The sequence below is a fragment of the Zonotrichia albicollis genome, chromosome 4, assembly GCF_047830755.1.
Source record: "Zonotrichia albicollis isolate bZonAlb1 chromosome 4, bZonAlb1.hap1, whole genome shotgun sequence".
Classification (NCBI taxonomy): domain Eukaryota; kingdom Metazoa; phylum Chordata; class Aves; order Passeriformes; family Passerellidae; genus Zonotrichia; species Zonotrichia albicollis.
In genome coordinates, this window is record NC_133822.1 from 63,599,534 (window position 1) to 63,627,015 (window position 27,482).

At 35.9% G+C, this 27,482-nt stretch overlaps 1 protein-coding gene across 4 annotated transcripts in view; it reads right to left on the reverse strand.

Annotated features, from left to right (window-relative positions):
- The window catches only part of GRM8 (glutamate metabotropic receptor 8), a 316,200-nt gene that overhangs the window by 102,720 nt on the left and 185,998 nt on the right, over positions 1-27,482 (reverse strand). For all 4 annotated transcript variants that reach the window (XM_026790340.2, XM_074539979.1, XM_014275928.3 and 1 more), the window contains exon 7: positions 19,199-19,399. In XM_026790340.2, the coding sequence (XP_026646141.1) occupies positions 19,199-19,399 (201 nt within the window). The remainder of the gene's footprint in view (positions 1-19,198; positions 19,400-27,482) is intronic.

The following is a 27,482-nucleotide window of genomic DNA, read 5'->3' on the forward strand; positions in this document are numbered from 1 at the left end:
TTTGTTCCCTGTGGATTTGAGTTCAAAATAAACTGATAAATTAGGCTTGGCTTGTGGTGAAATTTGATCACTCAAGGTCCGAAACTATAAAAATCATGAAATGAGTGTCTGAATTTTAAATATAGATGTGAGGAGTAATTATGTGAATTCAAAATCACATATAGCAGGATTCTAAAGCAATTAAAAATGTCATTCTTCCTTAGACTTACATTCACGCGTTACTGCTTAATGTACTGTAATACTGATACCATTAAAATGAGAGAAACAAACAAGAAAAATCAAACAAGCAAAAACAAATCCTCAAACCAATCAACCAATATAAAACAAGCCAAAACACCAACCACAACCCAAACCTTCTTTTTTCTTGCAGTTTAAAATTTCCAGAAACTCACAATATTGTGTGACTGGAAAGGAAACAGAAATATTTCAGTTTTCATGATTTAACCTGCAGAAACCTGTCTGACAAGTTTTAAAAGTGATTCTGAATGAGATTTCAGTCATAACCTGACTGCTAACTCAAACACTTCTATGTCTGAGGTGAGCCCAGGGGAAATATGTAATTCTGCACAAAAAGTGATTTAGTTTTGCATTAGAACTCAAGGCTGAAGATCATACAACTGAAACCAACAGGAATTTTAAATTTAACTATTTCTCCTTTTTGGTCATCTTTCTAGTTCTTAATGTGTTCGTAAACATTGTTCATATAACCAGAGCAAATATTGAGCATTGTGAAGATACCAGTTTGATGTTCTCTCAACAACAGAGCCCATGTCCTCCTTCAGAAGACTAACTCCTCAGGACTGCAGATAACAGTGACTGACAAAATATGCAAGAACATCTGAAACTGTCAAGCCTTGACTGCACTGCCAGTGCCAGATTTGGGTAAGGAGCCACAAGGCAGGCTGTGCAAAGCAGCAACAGTGATTTACTGCCGCTGCTTTCCCTCCTCCCCTCCTTCACTGGGCTTTCTACTCTTCCTTCCTGCTTTTGAAGGTTCTGACTCTGGAAACCTCATTGTCCTTTAACAGCAAATGAGTACAATTCTTTCAGCACCTGTCATTTCAGAATCTCAAGCAAGTTAATAAAAGGGAATAATTTTAACTCTGTTTAAAGTTCTTTAGTTGTAAATATCGAGCAGATGACACATTTTTTATAAAGGTTATGTGTTTGTCAACTGAAACCATATAATGATCTCTCCAATTTATGTATCATCTCTACTGCTTATATCTCTTTTGTTCCTTAAAACTTCCTGAAAGAAAAGATGTTCAGATCATTGTTTCCAGAGAACCTCTTATATCATCAAATTTATTTGTATTTGGTGTCAAAAGTAGTTTTTATCATGCTTATAATGCATCTTAATCACATTTCTACCAGCTGAGTGCTACTTACAATTCCATTAAGGTGGCCACTAACAATACAGTTAAGACACATGCATAACTTTACAGGGATAATGCCACTAAATTCAGTGAATCAAGAGATGGCTTTCTTGTTAACTACAACTTTATGCTTTAACATTCTTAACTGCTTGCTTAAATGAAAGGTTATAACATGTATTTTTAAATGTGACTATATGTTATTTGGTGTTCCTCAAGAAAAGTTTGGAATTAATTTTTCTTCAAGACTGTTAAGAGAATTACCAGGTAAAATAAGTTATCATGATACCCCTGTAACACTCAAGGACTGCACAACAACAATACTGTATACCAGCACTGCTGTGTCTCAACTTTTCATCAGAAATATATAATAGGTAAAAATCTGAATAGCTTTATGTGTATGACCAGGCTGTTCCTGTAGAAAAACACCTCTATCCTTGTCAACAAGGGCACTATTTATAGTAAAGAAGATTGAGTTCATTTTTTCCATGTAAGGAAAAGTCCATTTAGTAAAGTCCTCTAATTTCTAGAGGCAATAATTACTATGTGCTCTTCATATACATGGAAAACTCAAAAGCTTCAGTAACACTGAAGAGTCTTAAACCAGATACAAAAAGTGATACCACTTTCTTTTTTCATCTATTTTAAGAGGAAAAAGAAAAACAGCCATGGGACCAGGAAGGACAAGGAAAACACAGCTAACAGAGACAGGCATCAGACACAGCTCGTTGCTTAGTGTTTTTAGGGTTCTGCTTGTGCATAACCTGTGAACCCCCTCTGGGATTGCCAGGGATTTTTGGGAACGCCTGGAGGAATGTCATGGGCACCTGCTTCATCAGGAAAAAGCAGCCATGGGGCCTGTGACACCCAGCAGCTTGTAAAGAGGCTATTCATGATCAAAGGGTGCTTTGAGCTTTGAGCAAGCAGAGACAAGTACCCTTTCAGCAGGTGCTGGGAGAGGTGAGCTTAAGGGCCAGCCCAGTGTGAATTTCCCAGAGAAGATTTCCTGCAGCTGATGTGCAAAAGCCTTCTGGAAACTCTGGTGCTGAGGAATCTGTGTGCTGCAGGCAGGCATGAGTGACACAGCGTGTCCCCAGCACACACCAGAGCAGCTGCCCCAGCATATCAGACACCAGGCTCCCAGGGGATGATGATGCATCTCTGTTGGCCCCTCACTGAGGGGCCATCCACCAAGTGGAGGGGAGCTGTGACAAAGCAGGGCAAGAAAGGTCTGTGCTTATTTGGTGCAGAAATGGAGACTCACAGCATGTCCAAACCAGAGTCTTAAAATTTGCAGGAAAAAAGTTCCTCCTCTGATGCAAAAGGGTCAGTGTGGTGGTGGCAGATGAGGTGCTGAGTGTGAGCAGCACACCGAGGAGGTGATTTTCCTGTCTCCTGAGCACTGGTGGGAGCACAGCTGGAGCACCGTGTCCAGTTCTGGGCTCGACAGTAAGAGACACACACAAACTGCAGTGAGCACTACAAAAGGTCACAAAGATGGTAAAGGAGCATCTTTTATGCAAGAAGCTGAGAAAGCTGAGACTTTTCAACTTGGAGAAGGGACCACTTGAGAAAGGAATCTTATATCAGTGTGCATAAATATCTTATTGGTTTGAGGCAGACTCTTCTCTGTCATGTCCAGGGACAGGACAAGAGGCAATGAGCACATACCAAACCAGAGCAAGTTATGTTTAAGCATCAAAACCAAAACAAAGCAAAATAAAACAAACAAACAAATAAAAAAGACAACCAACCAAACAAAAAACCCAAACACAAAAACTTTTCAGTGTGCAAGAATCCAAACAGAGGAATAGGCTGCTCTGAGAGGCTGAGTAGTCTCACTCCCTGGAGATATTTCACATTCAACTGCCTGCAGACCTGAGCAAGCTGCTGCTGTAGCTGCCTACTCTGAGCAGAGAGGGTTGTGCTAGACATCTCCAGAGGACCAGCCTGGTTTTGTGAGCAGTAACTGTTTCTGAGCTCTAGTGGTCCCAGACTTTCAAAAAGTTGCAAATTATCAATCACAATGACATGATATTTGCAACCATTTGGCTGCACCACCAAGCCAAAAGAGGTGTAGGAGAACCATAGGCAATGCTTTCTGATGACATAAGAATGGAAGATGACCCATGAAACACCCATGTCATTAATTGTTGTCAGTCTGATAAAAAGGGTTCAGGAGCCCAGCCCTCAATAGCTTTATGTTGGAGGAACTAATAAAGAGTCAGGCATTTTAGAAGCTGCACCTGTAGTCAAGGCATTCATGATGTTTATGTTTGTTCTGGCCTGGAAATTTATAATATTTTCTCTTTAGAAGTAAAATTCACTAATTAACTAAATAGCTGCAAATATGTGTAAATGGAAACAAATGTCTTCGTAAAAATGCAGCTCTAGATTATAATTAAAAACTAATAAGTAATTTTCTTCTAATTTCAAAAGTGTATAAAACATGGATAAAATCAAATGAAGTTTACAATGACTTGCATTTTCAGTTGAACCGACAGAGGAAGAAGCAGAAAACAAAATACATGTAGCAGGTCCAATGAAATTAAGAAAAAAGTGAATGTAACACAGAGAGAATGGAAACCTTTACTACAGTTTCACAGATCTTGTATGTTACAGAGAGAGGTATATTCTAGCTTTAAGGATTCTATGATGCTATGATACTGCACAAAATATTACCAGAAATTAACATAAGTAATTTCAATTGAAAGAGACAAATTTTTTCAGAAGTGTTACTTTTGAAAAGACAGGCTTCCCAGAATGAGATTGGGCAGGTAAATGTGGAAAATTGCACAAAAATTATATAACTTTGGGATATACACAGTGGAATGGGCTGCAAAAATCTTTTGATAGTAATTTTTCTTATTCCTGTGAACTGCTCTTTTAGGATTCATTTAGCAATTAATTGCTGTCCTCACTAGATGCTAATATTGCAACAGAAATCTACGGAATAAATTGTGCCAGTGCAAATGAGGCAGTGATTGGCAGCCCTTTCTTAATTATGGCAGTAGGTTTAGCACTTGTGTTAATCTGAAATTCATTAGCATGTCTCCAGATACCACTAGTTAAATCCAGTTTGCCAACAGGCAGAGTCAGCTCTGAAATTAGTGCTTCAGAAAACCTTGTTTATTGCCTGATGTCCTCTGAAAAAAAAACACTGAGGTCAGGTTTCCTGACGTATTGTTTGACTGGATTCCCAGAATAATTCCATGATATTCTCAAGAGGCAACCCTGAACACACTAAACCTAGAATGAGGTTTGTGCCAAAATCACTTATCTACAAGTAAATCTCTTATTTCTTCAAACAGATTCGTAATTCCTCCTTTTATACTTTATTGATGTGTTTTTCAGGCTATATTTTCATGATCAATAGCTATTCTACCCATATAGAAATCTCTGTAGACGAAACTGACAGAAATGCAAATAAAGATAAAAGCTACATAAATTTTTCAGAAATGGATCATGCCAAAAATCCTGGTGTCTTATTTTGACAGACATTATTTACTTATTTACAAGCAAAGCCTGACAGAGACAATCTCTCTGGATTTCAGAAATGTATTCCATAGGAGATGACTGATTAAAATTGAAAAGGTGGGGATCAGTAGCCAGACTGTAAAGTGGATCAAAAAGGAGATCAAACAGGTTGTGCTGAAAGTGTCCTGGTATTGGTAGCTTCCCTGTGCAGTTCTTCAGAGTCTATTTTGGAAAATTTTAGTGTTTTCACCACTGACTAAGCCCTCAAGGGGCAAAAAGATGTCTTTTTGGGACATATATGCACTGAAGAAATGCAACGATAGCACGAATATGGATAGGATACACTGGTAACATGGGATGAGATTAAACACTATATGTCAGAATTTGGATAATCTTAGGGACTGAGGCAGTAAAAATAAGATTATATGCGAATCCTGAGGCATTTACAGGCTAATAACAGGAACTTTGCTAAGAATACAGAGCGCTGATATTTCTAGAAACAAGAGAAGAGAAAATGTGTAAGAGTTCAGATAAATCTCACAGTAGAGTCCTGCCTTTCCCTTCAGTCTCTTTCTTCAGGAAAATTAAGGATTTATAATCTACCTTTGTGACATCATAAAATTATTTTTATCTCTAATATATTTTTTAACTCTAAATTATGCAAACTTTTCTCAGTCTTATTGTGTAGACCTTTCTTATTAGAATGCCAGAGCACTAAATCTTGCAGTAATTTTATATAGATCTCCTCAGATCCCTGAACAGGCCATCATATAAAGCCATGAAAGACAACCTGTCATTAAACATTTTACTTAATCTCTTCTAAATCTAGCATTCAGCTTTTCATTCTTATTTCTTTTTCACTCATATAGCAAATCATTTTCCATATATTTCTTAGAATATGCTGCATTTTTTCTTGGAAATGCTTAGTCATTTTGCACTGTGTGGATAGATGCTGTAAAGATGGAAAAGGTGAATGCTACAGAACAATTAATTATAATTCATTCTCCCATCTCATTTCTCTAGTCATGATCATCAAAGTTCTTCCCTTTCTTAGCAGACTGCTGACAAATGACAACTGAAAAATAACATTATCTCTTTGGGCTCCCCAGGGCCTCCAGAATAAAACAGAAGACTGCTCTACCACACTCAGTCCTTTTCCCCGAGTAACTTCTCCAGTTTGCTTAAGTTCCAAATAATAAATAGCTTTGTAAGCACTGTTGCTTGCTCCCAAACATTTCTTTTTTGTTTGTTTAATGCTCAGTTCCCCAACTTTGTCAACCCCTGTCACTTACTGTCAGAATTACTTTTCTAAGTGTATTACAGATGCACAAAGGTCTGCATTTACATCTTTTTATCCACCAGTTCTTCCTACCAGTTTTGGTAGGCCTTTTACAACCAATTTTATTTTTATTTTTCCTAAGTTGTTTTTCCATCTTCCCTTCCCTTTGTAAGCTTTTCAAATGGCAGATTATTTTCAGTTTTAAAGGTGTTTTCATACTGATATAATTTAAAATCGTGTTTCACAAGATGCATTTAAACAATCTTCTTTAAGATTAACAATTTTGTCTGTAAGGAGATTTTAGCATTTTTATTTAATTTACTTAATTTTATTTATTTATAAATAAATTTATTTATTTAATTTTCATTTTCATTTAATTACTCTATACAATCTCTGCGCATGCAAGGAAGAATTCCATGTGGATTACTTTTCCTGTGATTGCTTTTAAAGCAGACACAAATAATAGTCTAATTTTACTGATATATAATTTATGGTTATTATTACTGTATTTTTACTGATCATTAGATTAATATCTCTCTGCAAAGTAGTGTTATGATATGACTTTTACATATATTGTAAGTTCCTGCCATCTCTTTTTTATTTGGTAGACATCTTTCAGGTGATTTACAATTAAAACTCACCACTTTATTCCTAGATTCTATCCTTCAGCTAATTTTTTCTCAAAAAAAACCCAGAGTAATATTGCAGTCCTCTCACCTGTTTTTGGAAATAGATAACTCACAGAGTTTTATAGATTTTCTCTGTTGTCATTGGAGGCATCTATTCAGAGCAATTCATCTGGCATATTTTAGAGAATTAAATGATGAGGCAAACCATGCCCCACTAAATGACTTTCTCACCATTCACTCTAAAAGCTCTGTAATCAACTAGCTCATGTGTAGACAGCTGCACTCACCACATCTAATGTGAAACAAATTGAATTCTATTCCTACACTGTTTGGCTATTTCAATAGCTAAAGCCTCTATGATCCTGTATTATTCCAAATCTACTCTTGTCCCCTCTTCTACGTTATCTACTTGCAATACACACACAAAATAAGGCAAACCCATCTTAGTAGTTTTGCTATTACCTTTCACAACACTAAGCAAAACTGCATCTTTTATCACCTATAGCATGTGTCTGTACTGTTTCTGTTATTTCTCATGGAGAAAAACAATAAAAGCAGTACCATAGAAATAGTCCTTGTCTCTAATCTATGTACTGTTCAATATTTGTAGTGTGTCAATCTACTGAAGTTATAAGCCTTTCTGTTTTTCTGTGCCTAACCTTATTACTTTCTATTTCCTAGCAACAAATCATATGGTTCAGGCACAGGCTTTTGACCCTGTTCCGTAGGAATCATGTTCATTTGTTCTCACCCTCAGTGCTTTTTCCACAGAATTCTATTATTGTCAGGTTTCATCATCCTTCAACATTTCCCAACTCAGAAACCTTTTGTTACATACCTGTCCAGCAATTCATACCAACACATGTGCTCATACCTATTTAATACTCCATTAGAAACCATTATCAAGTCAGCACCATGAAGATAAAAGATTTAAATTTTCAGAATTTTTTTTCATTGATCTGGTCGTTATTGATTCAGGGAGGACAAAGAAGCAATTGTATCAGGAGCAAGGAAGAAAATCTAGGAGAATTTATAGCCATCTTTACAACTTTTGAAGTGCCAGAAGGACATACAAAACCAAGAAAATAAAGGTAGTCAGATCTGTATTAATTTTTCATATATGATCCTTAATAAAAGATCTATGTGTAATCTCGGAAGACACTGAACCCCATGAAAATTATTCCCTTTTTTGATCACCTCCCATTTAGCCACTATACATCAACATTTACAAGGTCTGTGTTATCACAGACTCCAAGGACTTCACAAGCTGAAAAGATCTATATAAAACAGGATGACATTTTTACAAGACAAGGAACAATAGGAAGGGCTCCAGATGACGTTTTTAGTGACCAAGATCTGAGTTGAATTTCAATATCAACTGTCCATGTGGCACCAATTTGCATCTTTAAGTTACTGAAGTACCAGCATTTACACACTTCCTTTTGGGCTCCTCAGCCCAACCAGTGAGGCACACAGCTTCTTCTTCACCCACATTGCAGCTTGGATCCAAGAGGGAGAGGCACACTTATTTTTTGCCTGTTTCTCTGATCTGAGTTTTCCTCTCTGGACAGAAATCAAGAGAAATGCAGCTACAAACTCACAGGGGTCCTGGATGCTGAGGGAGGCAGCTCAGCTCTGCTGTCACCTTGGCACAAGGGAGCCCTGCCCAAGCACAACAGCCAGTTGTGTCTATGTACCATGCAATAATTCACTAAAGCCCTGTATCTAAACCACATTTTATCCCTTCATATTTGCTGTGCAAATTGATGTATGCATTAGGAACTTGAGTTAACAACTTGGATTTAGGAACATCTGCTTGAAAATTACTTTCTTTTAGACATTCCTCAGAATTTTCTGTTTCACAATACAAGGTTTAGAAGAACTCACTCATTAAAACAAGAAATTTATTAAAACAATGTGCATTTTATCCCCAAGGAAGAAAGAAACCTTGCCTAAGCACATTGTGCAAAAACAATATCCCTTGCTGGTAAAAAACAGTGAAAGTGACAAACAGAAAAAATTATCAGTGTTTGAGCTGCAATTAGTCCATGCATAAAGGAGGATCAATACAACAATTTGTAACTATCAAAAGCTGGAGCCTTTAAAAGCCAGCTGGCTTGGCAGAAACCTTCCCACAGTGGCTGTATGTCAATATAAGGATTATTTTCAAGCACCCTTAGTTGTTTTTCTCTAACATGATAAGCAGTGGACTCTAATATCCTGAGGCTTTCTCTTCAGATCTCTGGGTAGGACTTGGAGAGCCACACCAGAGACTGCACTAAATAAGCCTTTCAAGTTTGTACAGTCTGGCATGTTTAGATGAGTCTAACTGCCCTGTAGCTGCATATCCTGCATGCAGATGATGACTTGAGGTTCCATATATCATTTTTGCCTTCCCTTAAAATGCATAATTATCATCCCAAAAAAGTGGGACACAGCTACCATAACTGTCCATATTATGAGCTGTGACTTGATGCTACCTAGGGATATATTTATAAAATGTGATTATGTGTGACACAGGAGCACTGCCAATACATTTTTGTCTCTCAAATCAGGATCAAGCTATATTGGAGCAAGTCCAGGGTACCCCTTGAGTAGCTGAAGAATTACACAGGAAAACCAAACACTGATCCTGCTAGAGTCCAGAGTGAGCAATAATCAATCTTCTGTGATTGTATCTGTTTCCTTGTCCTTACAGTTAAAAGAAAGAAAGAAATCTATTACTTAGGTCTCCATGAGATACATAAGATTTTGCAATTTTTCGCATCTTAAAGAGTTTGATGAGTATACGTATGGCAAACCTTGAGAGAAAAGAAATTCTGGGCAGGCAGCAGAGTACAGTGCATGAGTGATAGCTACTTGCTTTCTACCAAGTCTGCACAAACTCTATCCTCTGCCTGCCACAAGTAAGCTCCCTTGTCTTTCCACTGAAAAACATACAGCTCACAGGGAAATATTCATTTAGTGAATGTCAAGGACTATCTCTTGCTGTGTGTCTTAGGGTGATTTTAGGATGTTTGTATCCCCAGTTGTCTGTTTTGCTTATGGTAGACATTGAGTTTCCTGCTTTTAAGATTAGATTGGAGAGTGAAAGGGTGGAGCAGGAAAAGCAGTAGAATATTTTTGCAGCTGTATTCAAAAACAGAGAGATAAGAGCTTCAGCTCTCTCTCTGTGCGTGTTGTCTGCAGCACAGACCGCAGGAAAGAGCTCTCCTTTGCTTTTAGTTATTGTAGCTAGCTGAGGCAGAGGAGTTTCCCAGAATGTGGCTTGTCTTCTTCTTGGAACTGATTGCCCCTGCTCTGGACTGAAAACCCAGAAAAGCACCGGGACCTCACACCTGTGGCACACGGGAGCTGGGATGTGGCATTTTCCAGCACAGGAGGGACTGATAAGAGACAGAATGAGCCGAGCTACAGCCCATAAAAAGGATCACCTCTCTGAATCTGCCATCTCTTCAGAACAATGAGAAGTTCCATTGTTTAGTGTTATTCATTTTCTCATGTTTGTGAATACTTTGTTTGTTAAATAAACAGTTTTTTCCACTTCTCTCATAGGAGATTTACCTCCCGAACTGGCTGGAGGAGGGGCAGCTTGAATCCGCTTTCTAGAGGGACCCCTTTGAAAGTTCCCTCCCTAAATATGCCCTAAACCAGAACAAATACACTGTGCTGCTCTTCTACTCCTGCAAATAAACATATGTGGCAGAGAGCACATCTATAATCTCAAAATATTTTGAATTCCTCAGACAGCTCAGGTACCCACTATGTTATTAGGATGCTTTCCAAACTCTTAGGAACCATCTTCCAGTATACAGCAAGTGCAACACCCAAACTCAGAGCCAAATCTACGTGACTAAAAGATACCTATAATAAAAATAAGTAATTTTAAATGTAAATTTTTTTCTATCTCTTTTCTTGGCAGTTGACCTAGATTTTAGGGTTTCTTATCTTCTTAAGAATTCTTTAGAGTTTGTTAAATGATGACTTTTCTATAGCTGGTGTCCAGTATGGCTGATGAACAGTGGTATTCCAGACCAAATAAAAGAAACACTAAATTTTTTATCAAATATAGTATGGTTGAAACCTCATAAACCTAGTGTTAATAAACATAATGTTTCTGAGATTTTCTGGTTAGAATATAGACTTTTTTCCTTTTTTCAACTAATCAACGAACAGATAAAATTTAATATCCACTTTTCAAGTAGTATTTGTGCAAACTGATGATGTTGCTACATTGCAGAACGTAAAATAAGAAGGGTGAGTCAAATCAGTTCAGTTAAATACTCACAATCTCACAGCATTCAGGTTGGCTCATTGGGTTTTAATTCTTCCAAGCATTGGTAACTTCTGAACAGTAGCAACTAGAATCAATTTCTGTCTGCTGTGGTTTTTGAATGTGGTTGTGCTTGCAGAACAAGATCACAGATTAAAGATAAAATTATTGCAGTCATCCTCTAACATTTTTCCTTGATTAATTTAGTCTGAATAGATCAATTCTCTTCTTCTTTATTGTTTGTTATATTGGTAAATTCTAGTAACAAATGTCTTGAGCAACTCTGAATCCTTATCCACTTTAATTTAAAACACGTGGGAAAATGTTAGAAAGAGATACGTAGTTAGCATGTACCTAGCATGCAAATACAAAAGAGCACTGCAGGAACAGACACAACATTTTGGGTCCAATCTCTTCAACATAAAATATAGCATGCTATGTTGCCAAAATTATTGGATAGCTTAATACTCAGAAGTAATAAGAAATACTTCCTTTTCTGGGTTGGAGAAGCTTCTAAGACACACTGTCTTCTACATATTTAATATTTCATGCTATTAGATATGCTTTAATTGCGGAAAACACAGAAAGAGATGAGGGTCCATGGTGCATAAATGCAAATGGACAGGTTCTCTCTGGTAGCCTTGAGAGGCACCAGCCTTCCCCAGTTATATGAAGAACAAGACACGTTGGAATTCACCAGCTACTGAAACAGGGAAACCAATTGGCCTGTATGGGATGAACTGAATCCTGCCTCTTTCCTCTTGAGTGCTTTGCTGAGTCTCCTTGGATTCTCCCCAGTTTTGCTTAAGATCACATCTGGTAACTGGGTCTAACACAAATAACTTGCTCTTGAATCCAATACTCCTTTGATTATGCACCTGAACTTGGTTGATTACTGCTGAGTACATCTCCCTAGCGCCGAAAAACTAAACAGTGCCATCTGATGATGCCAGTAATGTGTATTAACTCTAAAATTATTCTCTCTTCACTGTAATTTCTATGCCACAGTATTTAGCCTACATGATTTCACTGCCATTCCTTTTAATATAAATAATTTTTTATTTTCTCTTTATATTACAATGTAAGACTTATCAAGATAATTTCACTGACAGTGACCTTCCAAAATAATTACTCTATTTTTGAGTTTGTCACTTATAGGCCATTACTAGATACAGATAGATCACTTTTCCCATAAATGATTTAAAATGCAGCTTCTTTATACTATCAAATGCCATTAACAAAATCTTTTTTTTCTTCTATATTCTCTCTAATGTGTCTTATTTTTTTTTAAGAAAATGTTGTAAGGAAACAAAAAGGCTCATATTCAGTTACAGAGGTATTAAAACCAATATATTTTCCCTCACATCTGTCCTGATGGCTTGCAGAGCAGTTGTATTACCAAACAGGCCATAAATCAACAAGTGGAGAAAATTAGAAATTTGTACAAACATTCTCATTTGATTTGATAGATTTAAGAAGAGATTTTAAATTTAAATATTCAAGTTAAGAAGCTTTCCAAGGTATCATTTTCCTGTTAATAAAAGTAAGGATATCAGAAGAGCTTAAAAATGCTACAGAACTGAAACTGTGCTGTCTCTGACACAGACTAAAGGGTAAAAAAAAACCCACAATTTCTTTGCACTCAGATACTTTTTTGCTTGGAATGACAAGGGTTAATTTTTTTCAGCCTCTTTGCTACAGCTTGAGTTTTTCACCTGATCATAGTAGAAAGGATATATCTGGATATCCGTACCTATCAGGAGATGCAAATCAATTTTCATTGAGTAATGAGAGTAAATCCTTTATCACCTTCCCTAGCATATTAATTATTAAAATACCTTATGAATTAGACCTTGTTTCTCAAAACATAATTGACCTCAGTCAAGTTCTGCATCATGAATTTTGTATGTGGAGCACATATATTGCTCGATTAATCAGTACTTAAGATCTGTACATAAGCAAAAGCACAGCTATAAACTGCACTTGCTTTTAGGTTCTACATTCTAGTTTCACACCAATAATTTTCTTAATCACTGATTTTAATCACATGGACTCGTTTTGCAGCTCAGAATCATAGCAGCACCAAGCTCTGCTTGCTGAGCCTCCTTACATTATGGCCGTACATTACTTAAATCCATTAAGAGTGATTCAGATCACTCTGCAATTTTAGTTTCTTGTACAGCCACCTGGATTAATTCCATTAAAATAATTAGCATGCCAAAGCAGAATTTATTTGAAATTATTCCCTGTTAATTCCCAATAATAAGTTAACACCGGTAACAACTCTTTAATTTATTTACTATAAAGGCTCAGGAAATTGGACATCAGGATTCTTTGTTACAAGTGGTGTGCCTTAGTTCCCAATGCATTTGCAAACCAAGTCAGACACCTGTAAAACTATGGCAAAAGTACATAAAAAGGATTTTGAATTTAATTTTAGGAATTCAGGTCTATGTTTATTTAAGCTTTAGCCATGTTTTCAAACATTTCTCTGTACCCCCAAGTTTTCAAAAAAAATTACATAGAATTTTGACATGTGATGTAGGTATGACAGAAAAAACACCACAGATCTTAATAAAACTCCAGCAGACATTCCCCCTGCCACTCCCACTTCTGCAACTGAAAGCTGTATCTATTTTTTTAACACAGTACAGATTAGTGAAACTAGATTTGCTACCACAGTGAGTCCTAGTAAGGTCAGCAGCATTCTGCCCTTCCCAACTCACTGTTAATCTTATTTATCCATATCTGATCTACTCATCTGCTATTATCTCACATTATGCTTGGACAGTTTTTTGACCCTATCAGACTCCAGTACCAGTCGCATCCTATGATCCTAAGTGTTTCTGACAGTAAAAAGTTCTAAATTATGAGCTGCCTATAAGAACTCATAATTTGCAAAAAACTGCAAGACATGCACAATTTAAACTATTTTTAAAAGTTTGTTTTTTTTTTTTTTTTTCTCTAAGGGTAGTTGTAGACTTGAGAGGAGGAATTTTAAAAACTTGAGTGAGGAGCATAGAACCAGTATATTTAAGGGGGACGTTTAGTTCTGTTGTGCTTAATGCCTCAAAAAACGTCAAAACTTATCAGCCTGAAAGTGCACCATTTTGAAGCTTCTGTTTTAATGATAAATAATGATTTGAGAATGCAAATTTTGTACTCAGTGAAAGAATAGAGAGGTGTCAGCTTCCTTGAAGAAAACATTTAAAACAGTCTGAGCTGAATATTAAGTCAAGAGAGTTTTGCATAGATTGATGTCTTAGCAACTTCAAAAGATAGCAGAAGAAGATTAATTTTGTAAATGGCTGATTCCACAATAATGATTCTCTAGGGGTTCAAAATTCTTTATGAAAAATCTCATTCTTCTGGGGTTTCTCTAAATGTTGTGTATAGATGCTATCTTCTCAGAAAAAAATATTACAATGTGATAGAATGATCATTAATTTTTATTTTAGTCCACACCTTATTTTGAATTAGCCTGCTAGCTTCTGTTCTTTTATTCTCATTCTCTGGTATTATTCTGCCATTTCAGGATGAATTTTTTTGATATTCCCGTTTTTAAATGGGGTTAATGCTGCAGTGTGTCTCTGTGTGTTCAGCCAAAATTAATCTTTCCTCAAAGGCATTAAATTAACATATCTAAAAAACAAATAACAGCAAGGCTTTCTCATCCACTCAGACTATGAAATTAGTTCCAGAAGAATAAAGCAAAACATTGTAAAGTGGGGTTAGGTGATAATATTTTCCTTCTTTCAAGTCCAGGTAATGTTACAGGATCATGTCAAGACCTAGGTGGGCATGGAACTGTGGAAATCACCAAGTTCAACCCCTCTTCTTAGGGCAGGCTCAGCTAGAGGAGGCTGCCTGTGTCCAGCCAGGTTTTGAGTGTCTCCAAGGATGGAGATTCCACAACTTTTTTTAAGCAGCCCGTTCCAGTGTTATTGTGGATTTGTCACAAAATCTGAGAAAGCAACATAGTTGCTGTACTTTGTCCAGAGGAGACCAAAGAAAAGGTTGCACACTCAGAATATATTTCAAGTCTTTTCTTCACCAGGAGAGGGAAGTGATGTTGCAGTGACCTCCTGAAGAAGCAGACAACATTTACCTAAGCACTGATGGCAGAGTGGAGTCAGTACTTCCACCTATTATCTGCTCCATTCTCTATTATCCCTTCTTGTATAAAAAAAAGTCAAATTACCAAGTATCTCTATTACTCCCCAGGAAAAATAGCCCACCAAAGCAAATAAAATGTCTCTTTTCAAGTATGTGAGTAGAGGTCAAGTGCTGCCCTTACCTTTATAAGTTTAAAACTCATATTTTTAAATCTGTAAATACATTTTGTTACAGAGTTACATATATCCCAAAAAGTTCTAAAATGTGTAAATGTAAATATAAATAAAAATATATGACTAAAGGCGGGCAAAAATCAGCTACTCTACACTGCCTAGAAAGAGAGAGCTTGGGAGGAGAGAGAAACACACACAAAAGAGGTGGAGGGAGAGAGTTTTATTCCCATCCAAGAAATAGCACTGTATCCATGCTGTAATTCTTTGCCTGGAAGGAAGTACAAAGACAAATCTTCTTCTTAAAATCAAAACAAAACCACCTTTGAAATACTTCCATCCACTGCAAATGTATGCTCAAGTCCTGTTCCTGTTAACTGATGAGCACTTATGTTGAATTCAACAGAACACTTCTCATGAAGCACTCAGCACCTGACAGGGTAAAAACTCTTATAAAACACCTGCTTGTTTTGTAGACAGAATAATGAAGTTAAATAGAATGAGAACACTAGAGTAATGTGATGGGAGAACATATTGAATCATGCCACAATTACCCTATTGTGCACATCACCATTTATAAATCTAATTAACAGAAAACCTCTTCTCTTTACAAAACTTTAAATATGAAATACCAATTTTGCATAAATATCTCATTTGGATACAAAGAGTGATAGGAAAAATCTTTAAAATGTGGCAACTTATTAAAATAAGAACCTCTGAAATGATAATATTCACTTTTTGCCTGGGAAAAAGAAAGATTAACAGAATCATGAAACTTTCAAAAGTTGATCAAATAATTTATTCATTGACCAAAGAAACAGATGGGCTGGTTATGGTCTACTAAAAGTAACCATCAAGAACCCAAGATACTAAGTATTGCCATATCTCAGAACACTGCTTTTCTATTTCCTTTTGAAAACACTTTAGATATACACAGTAATAAGCTGTACTAGTTACATGTTAGAAACTTTTTTTCCTACTAAATTAAATTAATTTTTAAATGCTCATTATAAATGAAAATTAATTGAGTCTAGAAACCATTCTTTTCTAGCTCTCCTGTGAAAAACAGAGGCAACAGTAAAACAGGAATCTACTCAGCAGTAACTCACATCTTGTGTAAATAAATTTCTTTATTTCTATTACCAATCAAGTTCTCTCCAAATTAAAATCATTATGAACTATGAGATTTTCTGCATTTAGCATACAAGTGAAAGACAGAAACAAATGTCTTATCAATCACATCATTTCAATATGCACTGGTGGTTATGATCACCCTTCAGTCATGAAAGTGTCAAGGGAATATTACACAGATGAATCCTTCAGGGAAGCAAATCTTCATAATTTGTAAATTAAAATAAACTAAGTAAACAAAAATAAATACTCTTCAAAGGGATTTCTTTTAATGGAAAGCAAATCAGTTTCTTCAATAAACAGAAAAATGTCGGTTTTCTCACCCTTGCAAATACCCTCCATAAGACAGAGGTCCTTCAGAACAAAGATCCCACTTTGTGAAGTGAAAACCACTAAGTTGAATGTGTCAGCATATTATCTGGACTTGAACCTACTCACTACCACATGAATGAAGACACATATACTAAACAGAGGTGAGAAATTGGTTTAATATGCATAAGGGTAGGATCGTGTTAAGAAATTAATATTGAAGAAAAGGAAAAAACTGCCTGTCTCAAAAATGCTAGTTACTTCTTTATATATAATTTTTTTTTTACTGTGAATTTGATTATATATTGCAATTGACTACTCAGAGAGAATTCTGGAGGATTTTCCACCCCTGCAGCTATTTAAAACCTGGATGGGCATGGTCCTAAAGAACCTGATTATGCTGATCCTGAATCAGGCAGAGGGTTAGAGTAGGTGGAGATCTTTGACAGCTTCAGAGGGGCTGTGCTCCTATGATTGCTAGGGTAGAAAAAATGGTATCTAGAATGGCTAAGAAAGCCAGGGTTTTCCTTTCATTTATCAGTTAATTTTTAATATAAGACATTATTACTGATTGAGGCTAGGATGCACATCAAAACTGATCACACAGCATTACTGTTTACTCCCAGCACAGGAAGTCTTGTAACCTATGCAAAATATTCACCTCTGTCAGACACAGCAGTAGTGCTGCCCCGAAGAACAGGAATTGTGGATTGATAGGAAAAGGTAAAGTGTTTAAGACCATCTTCTTCTTATGCCTCTGAATGCAAGACTAAGAAAATAAAATGTTTCGGCATATAACACACCCAAACAATTGGAACACTGGTACATAATGTGGACTAGCTAATGTGGACTAGCCTAGTATGGGGAATATTAAATATGTCCCATGGGGCAGGAAGCTAACTTCAAATAAATGTTTCTTTTTCTTCATTCTTTTTTCCCCCTCTCAGTAAATCACTGTTTCGAAATCAAATACATTTTCCTTAGTCCAGAATGCTTTCATCTCTGTTTATTGCCGTACTTAGAGTCAGCAACAGAAATTTTTACAGGTATTGATGAAATATAATTATCTAGGGAGTGGAAGCTTTCATATAAAAATGTATAGCTTATCTTATTATGCTAAACTTTCATGCTCACCAAATGAAAATAGATCACTTTATGCTTTAACAACACAGACCCAGAAAAACATCTACTGGAAATGTAGGTAATTATCACTGCAAAGCTTACAATATGCTTCCTACCTTTTTCATCATCACAATATTTCCCATTTTCCAGCAACATTCTGTGTTCCAGGTGTTCTTTAAAATCACTAAAGAATCATTTAGACTTTTAACTTTATATTCCTGGAGGCAGGGATTCCCTTTTCATAAAAATTGCATGGAAAGAAAAAACTGTGAACTATAATCAACATTTGTATCAACCAAGTGGTCTGGTGTATTACCTAAAGCAAAAAAAGCTTCCACTCAGAAGTTAAATTCAAAATGACCTTGTGCTTTTTTTAAAACTGCTTGCAGCTGAGGTCATTGGAATGAATTGTGATAGAGAGTGCTTCTCTCTGCATAGTCAGAAGGCATGTGTAGTACATGAATTACCACCAAGTAAGGAAAAAAATCCCAACCAAAACAGGACAAAGTACATAATTCCATTTCTTTGTAAAATAATGGCAAATATTGCCTATAATAATTATTACTTCTAATGAAACAATTTAGGGTTTTGGCAACTTTATTTCACCATAAAGTACATGCTGCACATTTCAAATCTATATTAATCAATTAATCCTATTTGTTATTGGCCTCTACTGTTAACAGCATAAGCACCTGTAACTACATTTCCCCAGCAGGCAGATCCCAGCTCCACAGAATATTATGTAGTGTTGTTTACAAATACATAGTGTAGTTAAAGCTCATTAAATTGCTGAGTCAAAAACAATGAAATGGAAAAGAGGTTGGAACTGCTAGTGAGTGTTTTAATTGAAAATTTAAATATGTAAATCAAAAGCAATTTCACTATTTACTTATGTAGGAGATTATTAATTAATTTTAGAAGGAGATTTTGAAAAGGGTATTTTTTAAATTCTTTTTCTTACAAACACATAAGCAACCACTGTCAAATTATTTTTACTCTGTCACTAAGATTGTACGAGTCCTCAATTTGTTTCCATAATAGCAGCTTTTCACTGGAATATTTTGATCGACAGATTCATATTTTTAACACCTGCCTCTTTTGGGAGCAGCTTAATGTTAGGATGAAAAATGTTAAGATGAAAAATACACTGGAGGTTTCAGAGCAGGTGGAAAAACTCACAGTTCTGATTAAATGAGAACTGCTTCTAATCCTGTTTTCCACTGTGCCTTAAAGTATCCTATATAAAGAATAAAACCCCACTTGTCACTTATGGAACATTTGAAGAAGAGAGGGGCAAATAAAGAGTACGTGTAACTTACCATTAAAATTTACTGCCCGGATGTAGCTAAGCAGTTCTTTTCCATCAGTTGTGCTCATCCTTGGACACAGACCAATATATCCAGGACAGAGATCTTTATGCATGTTGTGCAGGGCATAGGCCATGGAATACACTGCATCAATGACAAACTGAACTTTTCCTTCTTGTTCATAGGCTGAATCTCTCGCAATTCTTTCTAAGCCTGCAGAAGAAAGAGAAAAGAGTTTACTTCTACTGGTGTGTGCACAAGTGTGTACCTGCATGAGCACTTACATGCAAAAATTCACACTGGAATGGAAATAATTACAGCTGGATTGACAGGTAAAGTTGGGGTTTGTCGATCCTTCATCTAAATAAACAAGACAAGGGAAAATATGGCCATCTGGTTTTGCCTCTAATCATTGTACACTCTGCCAGGTATGTAAACAGTATGTTGATTTCTGGGCTAGGAAAAAGGACAGAACATTTCATTACAAGAAAAATATATGTAGATATATGTGTTTCTACAACGCAGTAGAAAAATTCTCTTTCCACATTGTTGATTTTCATTCAAGAGCTGTTTATTGTCATTTATAGGACAGTTCTAGAGCAGCCTGCTGTTCTGTTTTAGATAAATTTAAGGCTACCTTGATTTTTATCCCTGTCTATTGTTTGATAAACATTATTTAAACATCTCAGGGAAAAAAGCTGAATGCTTGCCAAGTGATGTGACCATCTGTCTCCATGGTGAATACTGCTTATTCTACAACATTTTCCTGTATTTACTATTGAATAACACTTCACATTGAGAACCATGTACTCTTTACTGTTTCCTACAGGGACATTTATCCTTTAGAGGGAGCACAGAGCAAATCAATACATCATATAATTTTCATTCTGCAGGATTGCCAAAATTCATCATCTATGTCCAAGTACAAGAGAAGTTTTATGTTAATAGATGACATTACTTAGTGGAATTGTTAAATAGAAAGATCAGAAAAATTATTTTATAAATAAAGAATCAACAAGAAATACCATGTCCTAAATAGAAATTCAGATGCTGATTTGATGGTCAAATCTTCATTTTCCAGGGAAAAAGTGATTGGCAAATCTTGGTGCAAAGTTTGCCCTGCTGAAATATACTTTTGAAATTCCTTTTGCTACAGTGAACTGAACAGACACCTAGGTTATCTACCAGGTTATCAATTAATTCAATTTGCAAATAATCCAATCATATTATCTAAAATTATATAGAAATGAGACAAAAGTTTCTGCAAAATTTTAAAAATATTAACTCTCTATTTTCTTTTTTATTGTTTCTTTTTTATATCTAAACACAGGATTTTATCAGTTCAAGGTATCAATTTTGCTGAGTCCAAATTTATAAAAGTACAGTGTTTGTGCCTGAAAATAGAGTGGAGACAAGATCTTTCTTTAGACAAGGTATGCAAGCACATATGACAAGGGGAAAAAGCCAGGGAGCATACTCAGAAACCTTTCTTCTATTTGTCTGCTGCACTTCAGTACCTCCATCTTGCACTACAGTAATAACATATGAACAAATCTGTAATCTGACAAGCAGTGGTGGTTTGTGCTTTAAACACCCCTGAGCACTGGAAGCAATAGATAGCCTTGAAAAATCATGGTGTGCTATTATTTCTCCTCAGGGATTAGTTAAAAAAAGCACAAAATCACTACTTCTTGAAAAGCTAAAAACCATTTGAAGAGGAAGGCAGAGATCATATTTGTGATTTGTACAAGTAGTTTTACAGACACTTTTTAAGACATGCTCTCTAATGAATGACAATAATTAATGAATAATGCAACTGTACTGCAAATAAATAAACAGGAAAAATCTTTCCTTGAACATGCTGAAAATTACACAATTAGTTGCAGTGCATTGCCCAGACATAAAAGAGGACATGAACGATGGAAAACATGAAGCCTAATTAGTTTACAAATTTACTGACTTATTTCATTTGGGAACTACCTTCCAAAAGCAAATGATGGGTAGAGCTCATGCTCTCCCCTTTAATTGCTCCTGCCTTGTTAAGGACTCTGGGACAAGAGAAGGACAGAGTTTACAGAACTGCGGCAGGCACAGAGCAGTCCAACCTGGATGCACTCCCAGAGCTTCCACATTCCCTGAACAGGATGGGCAGGACAGGAGGAGTGAAAAGGAGATCCACTTTTATTGCCAAGATAAATATAATTCCCATCACATAAATGGATACATGTGTATGCTGAGGGGTGGGGAGTTGGTGAAAAACAGAGTGGAAATATTTTCTGTAATAAATTCTAAGTCATAAAACACTAAATGTTGCAAACACTTAAGAAAGTGTATTGTACTAAGTGATACAGATTTTAAAAGGGGAAAAAAAAAGTTTTATTCTTCCCTATACCGTAGTTAAATTTATACCGTAGTTAAATACATATAAAACTTTTTTGCATAAATTTCTTCCATGGCATGAGATTTTACCTTCACTCTTCACAGATATTCTACTATAAATTAATTTATCACATAAATTATAGAGGAAAAACCTAATTTATTGGGACTGAATGTGTTTCTATACATACAAAGGGGTAAGGACCATCACGGTCCTTTAAATCAGTTAAAACCAGAAGGCAATAGAGAAGAGGAGTCTCTTCTCTATCACTAAAAATCACAGCAAAAAAACCCTCTTTCTTCTTAACTTTTCATTTTCTCTTTCGGGAATTCTCAAACATCTAAACTAACAATTTATAAGGATGGGAAGAACTCATCAACTTAAATTACACTGCACTGCTGTAAATAGATGTTCATGTATAGCAACAAAATGATGCATATTGTCTAAAACATAAATATGGTCAGCTCCTACAGATATAATATTACTTGATTGGAAGACATGATTATAATTTTTCTTCAGACTTGTATGCCAAGTAATAGTTGTTTATTTATAGCTTGACTCTCAGCTCTACAAGGCATGTTTCTACACACATTGGTGACTTGAAGGAACATAAAAACTTGTATCTCATAAAATAAATATTTTAATGCTTCCTTAATGATCACTTCAATTTCTGATCCTACAGTTTTTCCTCTGGAAAATTGCTTAAGCTGTGTCATTATCAAAAAGAGTGAGAAGGTACTCCCAGTTCTCAAACCTGCATTCAAACCCATGGTCTGAAAGTGTGCCAGATGAGAACTGGGAGAAACAGATGAGATCTGGGCTCGCCAGTTCCTGACCATCTCTTCCTGATCTCCAAAACAACAGAAATCCAGGGAAATGTGCCATGGTGTTTTCCAGCAGGTCTCCCAATCCAGCTGTTGAAAAGTGCAAACCTGACATCAGCAGGATATCAAGATTTTCTCCAGCCAATGAAGTGTGTAGACATAAGTACTAATGCTATCATCTTGGCTTGAGAAGATCTAGGAAAGCAATGACACGCGCCCAGGAAATGCCAGCTGTTCCTGGATCAATCCACTGGAAACCTCTTTTGGGAGCACTAAAGCAAGCCAAAGGAATGATCCCACAAAGCCTGTAAATGTGGAAGAGCTGCTACAGTACTCTTGCAGCTCCTGAACAAGAGTGACAAGTCGGACTGCTGCTGGAGGTGTTGCCTCCATACCTGCACTTCATTTCCCCTTTCCATCCTGCATTTCTTATGCTGCAGGAATAAATGTGTATCTTGCTCAGGATGGTGTAACTCAGCTATTGCAGGGAAATATAAGGAACATAATAGTAGGCAGATGAGACATAGATTAAGTGGATAGGGATGTGACTGGGGCTGCTAGTCTGAGGGCAAAGAAGGTGAAGCAGGTGGTATTGTCAATTCCATGGGTGTGAATTGGGAATCAAGAGATTTCAGGGAGCATAATCAAGATAAATTAGGCCTTTACAAGAATAAATTAAATGTATCTTCATTGAAAATTCAAGATCATGCAGTAAGTAAATAAAGATTAATGTAAGATAGCTGAGGTAATGAATTCATACATGGGTGATGATATCACCTATGAGAGAGGAATAAGTAACTTAAACAATCAAAACTTAAGTTGCTGATCTCACCAGAAGGGCAATAACCTGGCACAACTGGCATGTGATAAATGTTGCATAATTCATCCCAGTTTTAGAAAACTTATTGTTAATGACAGTCTTAAAGCTCTTGAAATAATTTCTGCACACATATAAGCCCGTGACAAAGGAAAACTTCAGAGCAAATTTCCTAGTAATTTTTCTCTTAAGAAAATAAAATATTCTAAATAAAGCAAATGGATATACCTGTCTTGTAACTTGTGACATAAAGGGAAAACAATATCTTTTATTTAACTACACCTTTTCTGAAAATCACTGGTTTCCTAATATTTCAGAGCAATCCCATTCCTTCTGTCTCACAAATCTGTTTCCATTTAGTATTATTGAAAGCAATTCACATACATGCTGCCTACATTATCTCTCCTGATTATTTTGATATTTTTTAGATTCCATCCCATATATCTAGTAAAAAACATAATTTATGTTACTTGAAAACAAGAGGCTGAAGTCAAGGATCATGTGTACAACAGCTGGTTAGAGCTTCATATTGGAACAATGTTGATTGTGCAGGGTTTGAGAAAAGTTTTGGGCACTGGAGAGCTTTGGGACACAGGAAAAGGCCTCCATAGTTTATAAGAGTAGAGACAGCTGGTATGATGATGTAGTGTGAGTAGGAATAGTATCCTACTAAACAAAATATTAGACTGGCATGTCTTGTCCTTCATCCAGTGAGAACCATTTGCTGAGCAGTGACGAGGAGGGCCAAGAATCTCCTAACTGTGGATTTGTCACTGGCAAGGAAAGATTTTTACCTAGAGCCTGTATTTCCCCCTCCTGTCCACAATCCCACCAACTCTTTTGTGATCTCGTCCCTTCTCATAAGTGCTAGGAAACAAATCTTTTAGGGACTGTGCTTTGAATAAGTGGAGAAATCTTCCAGGGATAATGGTGGGAGGACAAGTAATGTGGAAGAGGGGAGAAAAAACTGCAGTGGTCTTAGAATGTTTTCTCATGAACAGCTTTTATTCCATTTGCCTCTTTTTACTTGCCTTTTTTATATATGCTTGTACAGAATTACTGCTTGGATCATCTCTGCAACAGCTGGGGTATTTTTCCAAACTTCTGCCTTTACAAGTCTGAATTTTGGGTATATAGTAATATATTTTATTTTATAGTTGCAATTCACATTTTTTTACTTACTGCTAAATTATTTATCCCCATTACTTGGCTCTCAAAACAGTTTTACTTAAGCTGCACTTGAAAGCAAAGAAAGTCAAAGACAAATATTGTGTTCAATTGATTTTTTCTGTGGGCCAATCCCGATCACAACTAAAACACAGTAATTTGTAGGTGGTCTCCCACTCTTCAGCTCAGGCATGATGATGCTCTATTTTTCGGAATTGGTTAGAACTCCCCACCTTTGCAGCAAGAGTGTTTTCCACAGAAAGCTGGCATCTGTAACTAAGCCATTTCAGCAGGCTCAGCAGGAAGCACCAGGAGCATATGTTGCTCCTGTTGTAGTCTTCCCGATTATTCAGCTGTTTTCCTCACCCATTATGGAGTTTGATCTCTCTGAACAAATAATGCAGATCATCATCTTCTGTTACTGAAACTTTAGGGCATGATATACGTTTATGGTGGGGGAGTTGAGTTTTCTAATAGCTGTGTGGTAACAGTGATGCATGAGTTAGTTTGCAGAGAGCATCACAAAACCTGAGGCTTCTCTGTAATAGTGTGGTGTCAGTTTAGGAAGCAATTCAGAGAGCAAGCCAAGGATTATATCAATTTTCTCAGCCATTCCAAAAAGAAAATTGAGAATGTAGAAGCAGGGACAGTGAAATGAAGCAGTTTAACTGTCTGCTGTTCTCCAGAAACTGATGGATGTGGATTTGTGATTTAGTGAATTGTCTCTTGATGTAATTTTTTGGGGGTTATGCCTCTTTACACTGACTGACAAACACCGCAAAAATACAAAATAAAAAAAAAAAACTTACAAGGCAGCAAGACCAGTTAGAAAAAGTCTGAGAAAAAACTTTTCAATCCCTATAATTATACAGATATTTTAAAAAATTTCCTATTCAGAACTGACTGAAACTTTACATATTTTAAACACTTTTTAAATATAAAATAGCAAAAAATAATATTTCACATTAAGTGAATATGCTCCAATAATTTTCACTTTAACATCACCATAAATAAAAAACTAACTTTTCTTTTTGCTTCATCCTGAAGCATCTAAAAAATTCTTGGCCTGCCCACAAACATTTTTCATTGGAAATATCAAAATCTTTTTCTTGACTTTCACAGTAATTTAGACGCATGTTTCAGAAAAACACTTCTAGGAAATGCACAGTAATATATACCAAAGTGGAATTAAAGCATTATCATTGTTATACTGGAGTGTTTTGCTCCTATTACCATATGTAACATTTACCAGTGTTTTCTCTTAGGAAAGCAAACTAAGGTTGCATTGCTAAAATAAGATTTTATATTTTCTCATTTATGTACTTTGAGAGAGTCTCTAACAACAGTTTGAATGTTACTATCAGAGTGCAAAAATTTCCTTATCCTAATTAGTGCCTTAGTATTGATTAACTGTAGCTCCTTGAAACCGTGTCCAGAGATGGGGAACACAGGCACTCAGAATTCTCACACATGTAAAAAACAAGTCTGCTACATCTAACAGTGACAGTGTTGTGTAAATTACTTTGCTGAGATTTGCTATGATGACAATGTTTAGCTAAACACTAATATCTGCATTAAAATAAGAAGGATACACCTTAGGATATGTTGTCTCCTCGGCCAACCTCACCAAGAACCACACCAGGCATTTAAAAGAAAATGTGGATAGCAGAACAGCATGGAATAAGCAATATTCCTTTCAGGCCCATGACTAGTCAGTGTGTATGGAATTGCCCATGATGGAACATATATTTAGTAGGAACAGAACTTGATACTGTGTATATATTTTGAAAAGTTGTATTTCCTTGTTATTATGTCTTGGAAACTACAAAAGTAGAGATCTGGTTCACTGGTTCACCTTCTGACCACCATGTATCTGATAGCCTGAGAGCAGAAAATACCTACAGAAAAAGACACTTTGGAAGTTTAAATAAAAGGGACAGAGACTATTTCATTACTAAGTAAGGAAGCAGAGCAATAAATAAATGACACCACAATGGGTTTCATTAGATTTTGTCCAGCTTTCAATCCAGAGAGAAAACGACAACCAACTTTTGCAAATATTTCTACATAATATTTCCATGTATTCTGAGGGTTCCCTAAATATTTACATGGTCATTTAAATATCACTCATTCCCCTCCTGCATCTTCTATTTTTATTTTAGGAAAGACACTGAAATCAGAAATGTATCAGTTTTTCTAGACTCTTATACTTCTGCAGATTTTGTACCATATATCATTGAGAGGTAGTCCTGATCCATCGTCTCTTTCATTCCTCTGTACTTCTAGATTTAGTACATATTAATGTTAGGCAGTTTCTATCTTATTATAGTATCACACTTTTTAAAACCCTCTAATCATGTCTATTTTTCTTTGCTTGTAACAGTAAAAATTGAATGCACAAGATCAAGTTGTCACATTTAAGAATTTATTGTACATATATCAGTACATAACAATACATGAAATTATTATTTAAATCTAAAATTATGAGTTTTACCATTAACATTCCTTAAATTCTAAGCAAAAATAAGGAATTTCAACTTCAAAATTTGTCAGTTTGGTTTTTGAATATGAAATGTGGTTTTGAATATAAAATGTGGTTTTATGCATTTTTCATAATGAACCTGTGTCAAAAGTTTTAGTTTTGTTATTTCTGAACAAAATAACATGAAGGTAAAGAAAAAACTTTCTTAGTGTTTGCTGACATGAAGATCTAAGGACTACTTTACTGAAAACATTTTAAATGTTGGTCAAACTTTAGGTGCTTTATTTCTCCCTCAGAGTAATGTCAGTATTAGTGTTAGCATGAACAGGCAACCAAATATTTTGCTGAATTTTTCAAGTTTGAAACAAATTATATCTCGAGGTAAGTGTGTAGACAGGATCTACATTTTCCAACACAAATTACCCATGGGAATTTCTGACCATGGAAGAAATTGCTAGTGTAACTAGTCCAGGCACATAGGTTAAAATAACTGGTATCATTTTAAAACCTCGCAGGCTGCAAGCAATTCTATGCAGACTTCAGAGCATAACTCCAAAGCCTACAGCAAAGCCTATCAACAAGAGTAAAGATCCAGTACAAGTAACTGAATTTATTCATTTTCTGCTAGC